The sequence below is a fragment of the Chiloscyllium plagiosum genome, chromosome 25, assembly GCF_004010195.1.
Source record: "Chiloscyllium plagiosum isolate BGI_BamShark_2017 chromosome 25, ASM401019v2, whole genome shotgun sequence".
NCBI lineage: Eukaryota > Metazoa > Chordata > Chondrichthyes > Orectolobiformes > Hemiscylliidae > Chiloscyllium > Chiloscyllium plagiosum.
Genome location: NC_057734.1, coordinates 41,007,904 through 41,021,975, shown reverse-complemented (window position 1 = coordinate 41,021,975; position 14,072 = coordinate 41,007,904). Strand labels below are relative to the sequence as shown.

The window sequence follows — 14,072 nt, the reverse complement described above, 5'->3', positions numbered from 1 at the left end:
ATCAACACCCAGTCAATCCACTCTCCATCATTAGTAAAATGATGGAAGGGGTCATCACCAGTGCTATCAAGCAGCATCTGATCAGCAACAACCTGCTCAGTGAAGCCCAGTTTGGGTTTCACCAGAGTCATTCAGCTCCTGATCTCATTACAGCCTTGGTTCAAACATGGACAAAAGAGCTGAATTCCAGAGGTGAGGTGAGAGTGACAGCCCTTGACATCAAGACCGCATTTGACCGAGTATGGCATCAAGAAACCCTGGCAAAATCGGAATCAATGGGTATTGGGGCAACCACTTCGCTGATTAGAGTAATATTTGGCACAAAGGAAGATGGTTGTGGTTGTGGACGTTCAGTCATCTCAGCTCCAGGACATCTCCGCAGGACTCCCTCAGGGTAGTGTCCTAGGCCCAACAATCTTCAGCTGCTTCATCAATGACCTTCCCTTTGTCATAAGGTCAGAAATGGGGATGTTCGCGTGATTGCAGTGTTCGGCACCATTCCTCAGATATTGAAGCAGTCCGTGCTCAAATGCAACAAGATCTGGACAATATCCAGGCTTGGGCCGATAAGTGGCAAGTAACATTTCGTGCCACAAAAATGCCAGACAATGTCCATCACCAATAAGAAACACTCTAACCACCGCCCCTTGACATTCAACAGTATTACCATCACTGAATCCCCCACTGTCAACATTCTTGGGGTTACCGTCGACCAGAAACTCAACTGGACTCCCCAAATAGTCACAGGGACTACAAGAGCAGGTCAGAGACTAGGGATACTGTGGCCAGTAACTCACCTCCTGCCATCCCAAAGTCTATTCACCATCCACAAGGCACAAGTCAGGAGTGTGATGGAATACTTCCCACTTGCCTGGATGGGTGCAGCTCCAACAACATTCAAGAAGCTTAACACCATTCAGGACAAAGCAACCTACTTGATTGGCACCACATCTACAAACATTCAATCCCTCCACCACTGGCACTCAGTAGCAGCAGTGTGTACTATCTACAAGATGAACTGCAGAAATTCACCAAAGATCCTTAGACTACACCTTTCAAACTCACGATCACTTCCATTTGGGAACACCACCACCTGCAAGTTCCCCTCCAAGCCACTCACCATCTTGACTTGGAAATATACTGCCCTTCCTTCATAGTTGTTGGGTCAAAATCCTGGAATTCCCTCCCCACCAGCATTGTGGGTCAACCCACAGCAAGTGGATTGTAGCAGTTCAAGAAGGTAGTTCACCATTACCTTCTCAAGGGCAAATAGAGATGGGCTATCAATGCTTGCCGAGAGTGATGCCTAAACCCCACAAATGAATAACACAAAACCCTGGATTGTTGCACCTGCTAAAGCAGGTGAGACTTGAACCGCGGACTCCAGCCTCTGGAATTAGTAATACTACCTCTACACCACCAGACCCTTTACGTGGTTGTGATGTGGCGGAAGCAGGAGACTGCTGTGACTGAGAATCACGTGACCAACGGGAACAGATGCGCTGAGGAAGGCTCACCATGATTGGCGGAACGTGGAGCAAAGACTACAATTCCCGGCAGTACTCTCGTGCAGAGGACGCATGCGCGGCGGCTCCAGGGTCTATAAAAGCACCTGCATCCGGGTGCTCCGGTTCCTTCCTGGCGACTCGTCGCCATTGCTTCACGGACTGGGAGCGGTGCTGGACTGCTGAAGCTCGGCCTTTACAAACCCATACCGCTTCAGGAGCGCGGGGTGGGGGTCAAGTCAACGCGCTGGGCCCTCTCCACTCCTCTCCAGCGGCTTGTTGCAAGCCGATTACGTCCCCCACCCCCTCCACTCTCTCTCCCTGATCCTCGCTCCGCTCGTCTTTACTTTCGCCATCTTTAGATTTGGTCACAATGCAGAGGTCGCCATGATGAAGATTAAAGTTAGGCCCCGTTACGCGATGCCCTGTGGAAAAACGGTTGGCACAACCAGCCACGTCGTTCCCGTTGAGCTGCTGGAAGCTGACGCTGGAAGATCCAGACATGGAAAAGAAGTCTGCACGTTCCGCTTCGGCAGGACCCAGCAAGGTGCCACCCTCGGACAGTAAAAGTAAACAAGGTAGAGTCGGTGGTGCCGCCCCCATTCAAATCCTGCAGTGTTTACATTGCCTTTAAAAGTACCCTCAATGTCTTCCCTCCGTCTCTGTCTCTCTTCCCCTCACCGCCATCTCATATACACATGTCGCAATTGTTTTAGCTTTCAATAAGCCTTGACTGCACCTCGCACCCTTTGGGCATGACTAACCTGAGTAGCTGTCGTCCTGATCCTATGTTGCACTGTAAAAGTAGTCTATTTATCTCCCCCACTCCCGACACCTGTAAAAGGTTCCTGTTGGATGGCTGTGGTGGGGGACGGGTAAAAATTCCTCGATTCTCTGGTCAATATTTAGTCCGCAACCATAAGTATAACTCTGACTCCTATAGCTGGTTCTCGCTCTCCTTCGGTGTTGACCTGCATGCCATAGAGTCATAGAGATGTACAGCACAGAAACAGACCCTTCAGTCCAACATGTCCATGCTGAGCAGATATCCCAACCCAATGTAGTCCCACCTGCCAGCACCCAGTCCATATCCCTCCAAACCCTTCCTATTCATATACCCATCCAAATGCCTTTTAAATGTTGCAGTTGTACTCGCTTCCATGACTTCCTCTGGCAGCTCATTCCACCCACACACACCACCCTCTGTGTGGAAAAAGTTGCCCCTTAGGTCTCTTTTGTAATCCTTCCCCTCTCACCCTAAACCTATGCCCTCTAGTTCTGGACCCAACCACCCCAGGGGAAAATACCCTGTCTACTTACCCTATCCATGCTCCTCATGATTTTATAAATCTCTTTAAGGTCACCCCTCAGCCTCTGACGCTCCAGGGAAAACAGCCCCAGCCTATTCAACCCCTCCCTATAGTTCAAATCCTCCAACCCTGGCAACATCCTTGTAAATCTTTCCTGAACCCTTTCAAGTTTCACAATATCCTCCCGATAGGAAGGAGACCAGAATTATATGCAGTACTCCAAAAGTGGCATAATCAATGTCTTGTATAGCAAAATGACCTCCAACTCCTGTACCCAATACTCTGACCAATCAAGGAAAGCATACCAAACACTGCCTTCACTATCCTACCTACTTGTGACTCTACTTTCAAGGAGCTATGAACCTGCATTCCAAGGTCTCTTTGTTCAGCAACACTCCCTGGGATCTTACCATTAAGTGTATAAGTCCTGCTAAGATTTGCTTTCCCAAAATGCAGTACCTCATTTATCTAAATTAAACTCCATCTGCCACTTCTCAGCTCACTGGTCCATCTGATCAAGATCCTGTTTTAATGTGGGGTAACCTTGGCTCTCATCTGCAAACTTAACTATACCTCTTATGCTCTCATCCAAATCAGTTATATAAATGATGAAAAGTAGTGAACCCAGCGTTGATCCTTGTGGCACTCCACTGGTCACAGGCCTCCAGTCTGAAAACCACCCTCCACCACTCTGTCTTTGAGGTAAAAACAATGACTGCAGATGCTGGAAACCAGATTCTGGATCAGCAAACTGGAAGAGCACAGCAATTCAGGCAGCATCCGACGAGCAGCAAAATCGACGTTTCGGGCAAAAGCCCTTCATCAGGAATTTTGCTGCTCGTCGGATGCTCCCTGAATTGCTGTGCTCTTCCAGCACCACTGATCCACTCTGTCTTTGAGCCAGTTCTGTATCCAAATGGCTAGTTCTCCCTGTAGTCCATGAGACCTTGCTAACCTGTCTCCCATGGGAAATCTTGTCAAATGCCTTACTGAAGTCCATACAGATCATGTCTACTGCTCTGTCCTCATCAATCCTCTTTGTTACTACTTCAAAAAAACTCAATCAAGTTTGTGAGACATTATTTCCCCCACACAAAGCCATGTTGAGTATCCCTAATCAGTCCTTGCCTTTCCTAATACATGTACATCCTGTCCCTCAGGATTCCCTCCAACATCTTTGGATGAATCTGAGTTCATCCAAAACTTTGTTCTTTGGTTAACTCTTAAATCCCATTCCTCTATCACCCCAAGTGCTTGCTGGACAGTAAAGATTCAGGGTGCAGCAATGTATTTTAAGTTCCCATTTTTGCATCCTTCCTGGTTGTGCCCCACCCTATTTGTGTAATTCACTCCAGTCTGACAACTGAGATCTGCACTTCCCCAATTCTGGCCTGTTGTGCATCACCAATTTTAATCCCAGCATTGGTAACCACGTCTTCACTTGTGTAGGTCTTAAGTTCTAGAATTACCTGCGTACATCTCTGCCTTTTGATTTTGCTTTCCTCTTCTAAGGCAGTCCTTAAAACCCAACTCTTTAACTAAGCTTTTGAGCATCTGAATTAATATCTCTGTACCATGTAATGTCATATTTTGCTTTATGTCCCTGTGAAACATCTTGAAATGTTAAAGTTGCTATATAACTAAAATTGTTTCAACCTGGTTCTGAGCTGCGCAGTCTATTTAATCCATATAAATGCACTTTATGCAGTGTTCAAACGCATGGAAATGCTTTGAGACATGTTGGAATGAAGATAAGAATTGGTTGAGTTTTTCATGGATTGATAAAGGCATTGAAGTGTCAATAATTCATGAAGTAGTTAAATATGTTTCTAAGTTCTCCTTGAATATTCTGCTTAGCTGGTGAAGATTGAATTTCTTTATCCCTATTAGACTTTGTCAACTTGAGGCAGTTTTGTTAAAGAGCAGTACTGTTAAGGGGAATGGAGAAAGCAGGTAACCTTGAATTTTCACTACCCAGCCCTGAAAATCCAATGCTCAGTTCTGTTTGCTACAAACTTTGCAATTTCTAAGTAAGCGTGAACAAAATTATGCATATGTATTTTCTTGGTCAGTGTTTCTCCCCACCCACTTGTGATTCACTTCATTATTAATAAATGCAGTTGACCTGATGGTTGGTATACAGGCAAAAGGCTAATGTTCAGCTTCGTCTTTCCAGTGACGCTGGAAAATTGTTGGTGAGCTCTGTGCTATAACTTATTTTGAGTGTTGGTTAGATCACTTCAGATGTTTTTATCTTTCACTACCCAGCTCTGAAAATCCAATGCTGTTCTGTTTGTTTCAACTTTGCAATTTTTAAATAAGCTTGAACAAAATTATGCATGTGTGTTTTCTCAGTCAGTATTTCTCCCCACTCATTTACACTTTGGCAGATATTCCTGGGCTGGGTTCAGACTGGTGATTCATTTCGCTATCAATAAATGCAGTTGACCTGATACTTGGAGATATAGGCAGAAGGCTAATGTTCTGCTTCGTGCTTTCCAGTGACACTGGAAAATTGTTGGTGAGCTCTGTTGTCCTGTAACTTTTTTGTGTTGGTTAGATCACAATGTTTTAATTTTTAAGCTGTACACTCTCAATATTGAAAACTCTAATCAATAGTCTTCAATAGGGTGTAGGTTTGATATCCAGACGTTTCATTACCAGGCTAGGTAACATCATCAGTGGTGACCTCCAAGTGAAGCGAAGCTGTTGTCTCCTGCTTTCTATTTACATCTTTCTCCTGCATGGGGTTCCGGGGATTGTGGTGATGTCATTTCCTGTTCGTTTTTTGAGGGGTTGATAGATTGCATCCAGATCTGTGTGTTTGTTTATGGCGTTGTAGTTGGAGTGCCAGGCCTCTAAGAATTCTCTGGCATGTCTTTGCTTAGTCTGTCCCAGGATAGATGTGTTGTCCCAGTCGAAATAGTGGTTTTTCTCATCCGTGTGTAGGGCTACGAGGGAGAGAGGGTCGTGTCTTTTTGTGGCTAGCTGGTGTTCATGTATCCTGGTGGCTAACTTTCTTCCTGTTTGTCCTATGTAGTGTTTGTACCAACGTCATCTACAAAATTCCATGCAAGGACTGCCACAAACACTACATAGGACAACCGGGAAGAAAGTTAGCCACCAGGATACACGAACACCAGCTAGCCACAAAAAGACAGGACCCTCTCTCCCTCGTAGCCCTACACATGGATGAAAAAAACCACTATTTCGATTGGGACAACACACCTATCCTGGGACAGGCTAAGCAAAGACATGCCAGAGAATTCCTAGAGGCCTGGCATTCCAACCACAACGCCATAAACAAACACATAGATCTAGATACCATCTATCAACCCCTCAGAAAACGAACAGGAAATGACATTACCACAAACCCAAGGAACTCCATCCAGGACAAACCTATAAATCGAAAGCAGGAGACAACAGCTTCGCTTCACTTGGAGGTCGCCACTAATGATGTTACCTAGCCAGGTAATGAAACATCCGGATATCAAACCTACAGCTCAGCGAGCAAATCTACACCCTAAACCTCAACCTGAGCTACAAACCTTGCAGAGTCTTCAATATCGAATCTGTGATTTCTACCTCCTGTTGCTCCTGTATTCAGTACTCTGTCCAAGTATACTGCATGTGTCTGTAAAACTGTTACAGTGCATGCTATGTTGATGTTAATGTTGGACCACATGTAGATGACAGGTGGAGTTTGAGACACCTATTTCTACTGGGGTTCTTAAATTCTGGCTCTTAAACATGAACCTTCAAGTTACTGGTCAAAATTTTATGTTTAGATAAATTGTTCTTTTACATCTTAACATGCATTAATTCCTTTAGAATCTAAACATATCAAATGCAGTTCATCTGTTCATAGAAGGGTAGGAGAAGGTGGCTGATCTACAACCTGACTCTGTAGTGTTCCAATAAAAGCAGTGTTGTGGAAGCTGGTGATCTGAAATAAAAAGACAAAATGCTAGAGAAACTCATTGGCAGTATCAGTGGAAAGAGAAACCAAGCTAAAGTTCCAACTCCAATGTGCTGAGTTTCTTCAGCATTTTGTCCTTTATCATAACTCTCCAATTGACATGCCTTTTCTAAACAAATCAATGAGTTCAGATGAACAATTGATTCATGACCTGTTTTGTCACTTTTAAATATTTCTGCAGATGGTAAAGGTGGAACTGGATCAAGATGCTACAACAGGAAACGAGACCCGGCTTTTCCTAAAAACGAAAATGTATCTAACCAGACCCGCCGCACCAATCCACAGAAAAGCAAAGCTTTTGACAAGAGACCGCCTGCACGTGGCAGCAACAAATCCTTTAGCACTTCTAGTAATGGTGGTAGACGGGAAGAGGTGAGATTGGGCGTTTTTATGATGTCATTAGTAGCTGCATGTTACAATGCATTTCTTTCATTGAAAGGGCCATTTGAAGAAACGTTATTAGCTTTGTTTTATGTTGCCAAAGCTGGTCTGTACAGGGTGTGGATGAGGTCTTAATTATATAAATTGAATTTAGCTGGTGAGTTGAAAGGTCTGGGATCACTTTTAGACTGCGACCTAGTCCTAGATTCCCCAGCTAGTGGAAATGGTTTCTGTCAACCCTGTTTTCAATAAATCTTGAAATCATCAAAGCACCCCTTCAGCCTTCTAAATTCAAGGCAGTACGACAGTCCTAGTTGGTGTCAGCTATGGCTCAGTTGGCAGCACTCCCACTTCTGAATCACAAAACTAAGTTCAAATTCTACTCCTGAATTTAGGTAATAGCTAAGATTCACTGCATTTCAGAGGTGGCATTTTTTCAGATGAATCCAGGTCTTGTCTACTTTCTCACTTTGGGCACTATTTTGAAAGTGCCATTAACTTATCCCTAATGTCCTGGTCAATCCCTCCTCTGGTCAATGACAGAAAAAACCCTGATCATCTGGCTGTTATCATAGTATTAACCACAAACATAAGTATTGATGGACACAGATTTTAGTCTGTGATACTGACACAACCAAAGCAGAATTTTGTCATCCTTAGTTTAACCATTAGATTCTAGATATTATTTTGGGAAATCAATGCTGCATTTTCTGCAAGGCTAATAAATCTTTTAAGATGTGGTATCTTAAAGTGCTCCAGCTGTTTTCTAACCAGAGGTTTGCTCAAGCATAATTGGACATGTTACTGTAAGTTGAACTGCTATGCAAAATAAACTTTCTTCTTCCTACAGGTAGCAGAGGTGAGGAGGGCAGAGTTCAGTCCTGCCCAGTTTACTGGTCCTAAGAAGATAAGCCTAAACCATTTGTTAAACTTTACATTTGAACCTCGTGGCCAGTCAGGCTCGCATTATGATGGTAATTGCCATGGAGGCTGGGGAAGGAGAAACAAGTGGGGTCTTAAACATAAGCCATTCAACAAAGAGCAATTCTTGCAGGCCAAGTAAGTAAAACAAACACTATGAATCCAGTGATCTAGACATGTTTACTTCACCTTAGTTGATGAGGAGCATAGTTACACACAGCAAACTATCTACTTTTTGACCATGATAGTTGAGGATAGTTTGGAAATTTTACTGCTATTTTGATGCTAGGGCCAAGAGTTTGAAACATGTCTTTTTTTTTTTTGCTGCTTAAATGTCTGAATTATTCTAGTACATGTTCAGTTAGATAGATTCCTGTAGTAAAACTCAGCAGACTCTAATGGTCTTTAATGCCAGCATGATTTAATTGTTCCACTTAGCTGCTGCTTTAGTGGAAGTGCTGTTGAGTACTGTTGATCAGAAAAGTGTTTAACGCCTACTGCAATGAGGTGAGAGAAGGGGGAGGATGAAGATCAAATTTCCTAAATATAGTTTGTTCTGGAGTTCCACTGGGTACAGTTTGAAATTGTCAAGTGACTGCTGATCAGGGAAAAATAATATGAAATTTGTTCTCGAGAGTCAGACTGTTGCTTTCTGTAGTTAACTGTTGTAAAACTTCATTTCACTGTCAGCTTCTCAAAACGATGACATTACTGTGTGTAGCCAAAGTTTTGGACACAGCTTTTCTTGGTCTTTAAATGAGATGAGGAACAAAGGAATATTAGTAGCATCTTCTGCTAAATGACTGTTTGCAAAGTCTGATTTCAGCTAAAATAAAACAAATTACAAATGCTGAAAATCTGAAACAAAAATCAATTGCTGGAGCAACTCAACAGTTCTGGCAACATCTGTGGAGAGAAAGCAAAGGACGCACTCGACTCAACGTTAACTCTTTCTGTCCACAGATGCTGCGAGACCTGGTGAGTTTCTCTAGCAGTTTGTTTTTGGTCTAATTTAAGCTATTGGTTTTGAATGATTAATTTTCCATTTTCTCTTCAAGCTGTCAGTTTGTGGTCTCTGAAGATCAGGATTACAGTGTTCACTTTGCTGACCCAGATATATTGGTGAAATGGGACTTTGTGCAGCAGGTGGTGAGTATTGGTATTTAATAGATGGTGAGAGATTTTTCGGTTTCGCTAGCAACATTAATGATTTGGAGAGTAGAAAGCAACACTGTGTCATGGACATCAAAAAGTAAATTTTGCTGAAAAACCCTTTAAAACTAGTTAAGAGCCTTTTAATAAGTTCTTCATTTTTGTAAATGCATTATTGTCCAAAACTGAGAAATTTGTCTGCAAAGAACTCTGAGACAAAGAATTCAGATCATAGTTGCCTGTGGAGCTAACACTTTCTGGATTTAGAAATATCTGCATCTCAGTTTCTTTCTTATCACCCAGGCATCTAGCAATTTAAATGAAATGTTTTGAGAACTAATTGAATTTCATTGAAGACCACATTTAAGCTTATCTAGTTGGTTGATTCCTCCCATTGCGGTCAGTAGGGAGATGTCCTGGTCTAGAAACTAATATGCAGAGCTGCAATCGAACAGTCGTGCGGTAGGAAAAGTAACAACACCACTGACATCTTAAAAAAAAAAATAAACTGAATAGAGTAAATGGTTGGAGATTCTAGGGATGAAGGTGAGCAAGCAGTTCGAGGTAGCAAACAATTAAAAATGGTGGCCTACCTAAAATTATTTCTATGAATTCAAATTAGTCAAATTATATTAAAGCACTTTAGGAATCTGCTCAGATTTTGGTGTTGCGCATAATGCCAGATTCAATGTTAAGAAAGATTCACCAGGTTGGAACTTTTAACGTAATTAGTCTGATGTATAGCACGGAAACAGCCCTTCAGTCCAACTTGTCCATGCTGACCAGATATCCTAAATTAATCTAGTCCCATTTGTTAGCCCAATCCCTCTAAATCCTTCCTGTCCATATGCTGATCTAGATGCCTTTTAATGAAACAGACTGAGTTTTAACTGGCGGTTTTTAAAATTCTAATTGGGTGTTTCTGTTTGCAAGCTAATGGTCTTAAATATAAACTGTTTAATAAATTAGAAAGGGAAGTGAAACTTTTTCATTTGGTAATGAGAATGTGGAACTTGCTACCACAGGAAGTGATTGAGGCAAATGGTTTGGCTACTTTCAATAATGAAGTAAATTAGTACATGAGAGTAAAGGAGTAGAAGGCGTAATGCAGTGTATATGGAGAATGAGAAATTGACTACTTTGAAGTACTTCTGCCATCACGTATTGCTTCTGTATTGTCAATCTCCACCTGTTCTGTGTTAATTATATAGTGACTACAGCTTGCTAAAGTGTGTCTTTACTTTCTAGCGCATCTGTAGTCATGAAGTTCCTTCGTGTCCAATCTGTTTGTATCCTCCCTCTGCTGCAAAGATAACACGCTGTGGACACATCTACTGTTGGGCTTGTATTCTTCACTATCTCTCCTTAAGTGAGAAAACATGGGGTAAATGCCCTATCTGTTATGAGGCTGTACATAAAAAAGACCTCAAAAGGTGAGAATGCGAGCTGCTTTCAAGAAACTAGTTACTTCTATTTGGCAACATAGTCTTTCATTGGGAAAACATGCCAAGTGAAATGGTATGAATTTGGCAAAGTAATATTTGTTGTAAGAATTGGATACACATACTTTTAATGCAATATTCACATAGTAATAAGTCTGTGTGGCTGGTCTAATTAATAGCTGAACATTTGGATATAGTATCTCAAATCCTGCACTGTCTACGAAAGTGGTTCTGGATTTTGGATATTTCCAGATCTTTGGTCAGGCAGTTGGCACAGCAGGCAATTTGGGTCAAGCTGGGTAGGTGGAGTTAAGGGTTGCTTGGAGTGCAGGCTGGAGTAACATGCAAAGCTGGTAAGTAGTCTGGAACCACTGAATTGTTCAAAGATTTAGTTTATTCTTAACTAAAATTATTGCATGGAAGGTAAATGTACAATTTTCTTTGAATTCTGCTGGGCTTGGTAGCTTAGCACTCAACATATTGTTAAAACTTACTTGGACATGCGATGACTTCACACAACAAGGTCAAAAATCATTATAATCTTAGATTAAATATTTTGATGGAAGAGGGCTTCTATCTGGAAATTAATTTTGAGGGAGAGAGGTGGACGAGAAGTCAAATGGTGATCGTGCATGAAACAAGTTATGCAGAAGAGATTGCGTGTAATTGGTCATGATCATTGGTTTATCTCATTATTAAGAATAAAAATACTGAGCTGATGAATTATCCTGTTAGTAAGCATTTTTCCTAAGCTATGAACTGTTTAGTGTCAGGGTCATGCAATTGGATTGTAATCTTTCAATCATGAGATTGCTTCTATGCATCTTCCAAGTACGCTATTTTAAAGTTATCATATTTGTTAATATTTTATCACGGTCTTTCTTAAATCGAGAACTAGACAATACAATAGAATAACCAGATTTAAAAGATAAATTATCTATTTGAAGATAGTCATAAAATTTGAGATTCTACTGTGAAATTGACAGACACTGTTTCAATACAGTTTTATAAGGTGTACTAATTCATCAGGAATATACTTTTGCTTTTTTGTGCCTTGGTGAGTTTTTTCTGTCTGAGATGGAAGACTGTATTCAGATTAGCTAATCTATATTTTTGTAATTGAATTGAATGATTTTATTTATCTTGGCAGCTTTGCATCCCCATGTTGTGTTACACTTTGTGCAAATGGAGGACAAGTCTTCCATCTGTACAATTCAAAAATTGTTTGAAAGTCTGCTTGAAATATTGTTTTTCTTTGCTTGTTGCTGTCGTTGACTTGGCAGGATGTATAGATGTCCCTCAAATGGTGAGATTGAAATATTTGTGTAATGTTTGTACTTGGAAGATTTTGAGTGCCGTCTGATGCTCTTAAACCATACTATTAATTTGCAAATTGTTTGTTTTATCTTTTAACGCTTCTTTCCGAGCTTCATCAAAACATTGATGTTTTCTGGCAATAGGTTCATCCTGCTTATTAAGAGTTGCTGGTCTATTCTAAAATAAAACTTTTCTTGAGCATTTTTACCGCTTCAGTATTTTTTTGTTGAGGGCAAGTCTGTCAATTAACTTGTAGACCCTTTGTCCTTTCGTTGCTGTGTATTACCCGTTGATTAAGACAGCACTCGGGTGTCAATCGGCCCAGTCAACCATGCAGATGCCAGGCATTGAAAAGTTATAATGCTAAAATATTGGAATGTGAGCCTGTCTTCTGCCGCTCACTTTAAAGAAGTTTTATTTGGTATTACGATAAGTTCTCTGTTTAGGTCCTTCACTTTCACATCAATGTAGACATGATTAAAGATTGGAGCTCTTCATGAGTAATGCGAATTTAATTAAAGCTTTGCTTTGTTTTAGTGTTGTTGCCATGGAGACGCATCAGTACAGTGTGGAGGATACAATAACCATGCAGTTGATGCGTAGAGAGAAGGGTGCCCTGATGGCTTTACCCAAATCCATGTGGATGAAAGTTGAACCAATTTACTTCGGAGGTGAGTGGAAGCACTAATTAATTTGGTTCATATTTCACTCAGCACCACTTTAGAGAAGTGTGTATGTATTAGGCATTAGGGTGGATCATCCAGATTGCATACAGAATTGTGGATGTATGGGAAAGAGCTGAAGGCATCCTTACTGGATGTCCATGGTGAAGATAAGACGTTGGGGACTGAGGAAGCTGAAGGCCAATGGTTTCATAAATTGTCAACCACCGATGTGTTGCTGATGCCATATAGGCATCTACATTTGAGTAAATGAAATAATTTTTTTTGTAAAGTACTTCAACACCTACCTAAAGATTATTGCATTCCAATGTAATTCATGAGGTGTTTGAATAGTGATGCAAAACAAATGTTTTTATTGTCAGGTGATAGCGACCTCTAGTTCCGAAGTGGAATTAGAAGGATACTGGTTTAAACTAAATTTGAGCTATTTTAAGTTTGACATATTTTTGTAATCTGTGACTGTCACGTTCAAGGTCAATAAGGAGTACTAAATCCCTAAAAACAAAAGATGTGTTTTTACTTCAAAGTGCTTGGAATACTTTTGGTTAGAATTAGTCTATTGCCGTACTAGAAAAGGAGCTTTTAAATTGACATTGTAACGTAGGTTTGTCAGGGAGCTTAAGGATTTCATTTACCTTCACAGTTTCAGTGACACTGGAAGACCAGTGGGAATTGTGGATATCTTTCATACTATTTTTAGTTGTCATGTGATATGATTGAGCTGGTCGCTGCAATATCTGCTGGAAATCACAATTGAAAATGGTGACTCCTAAAAAATTATAAAATTGAGATTCTACACTTTTCCTGTAATTCGTGTACTTTCAAGTCTCATTCTTACTGTTTTGCCTGTCGCCCTATGATGTATCTTTTTGCAGTTTAAAAATTACAAGTTTAAGTAATTTTTGACATTATTGACCACATTCTACTCTAGCTTTACTAATGACTAGACTAGTGAACAGGCAGCTGCAATACCACCTCACTACTTTTTACTATAGGCCCCCCAATAGCAGCAGAGATGTGGAGAAACAGATTGGGAAACAGATTTTGGAAAGGTACAGAAGCCACAGGGTAGTAGTCATGGGTGATTTCAACTTCCCAAACATAGATTGGAAGCTCTTTAGATCAAGTAGATTGGATGGGGCGGTGTTTGTGCAGTGTGTACAGGAAGCTTTTCTAACTCAGTATGTAGATTGCCCGACCAGAGGGGAGGCCACATTGGATTTGGTACTTGGTAACGAACCGGGACAAGTGATGGGCTTGTTAGTGGGTGAACATTTTGGTGATGGTGACCACAATTCTGTGACTTTCACCTTGGTTAGTATAGGTTAGGTGGGCTTGGATCGGCGCAACATCGAGGGCCAAAGGGCCTGTACTGCGCTGTA

General features: G+C 41.3%; 1 protein-coding gene across 5 annotated transcripts in view; it reads left to right on the top strand.

The window, feature by feature from the left end:
* Nucleotides 1-1,619: 1,619 nt before the first annotated feature.
* Nucleotides 1,620-14,072, top strand: part of rnf10 (ring finger protein 10) — a 32,141-nt gene continuing 19,688 nt past the window's right edge. For all 5 annotated transcript variants that reach the window (XM_043715953.1, XM_043715950.1, XM_043715952.1 and 2 more), the window contains exons 1-6: nt 1,620-2,083; nt 6,976-7,166; nt 8,026-8,234; nt 9,155-9,245; nt 10,497-10,681; nt 12,545-12,678. In XM_043715953.1, coding sequence (XP_043571888.1) covers nt 2,008-2,083; nt 6,976-7,166; nt 8,026-8,234; nt 9,155-9,245; nt 10,497-10,681; nt 12,545-12,678 — 886 coding nt within the window. In that variant the 5' untranslated portion in view covers nt 1,620-2,007. The remainder of the gene's footprint in view (nt 2,084-6,975; nt 7,167-8,025; nt 8,235-9,154; nt 9,246-10,496; nt 10,682-12,544; nt 12,679-14,072) is intronic.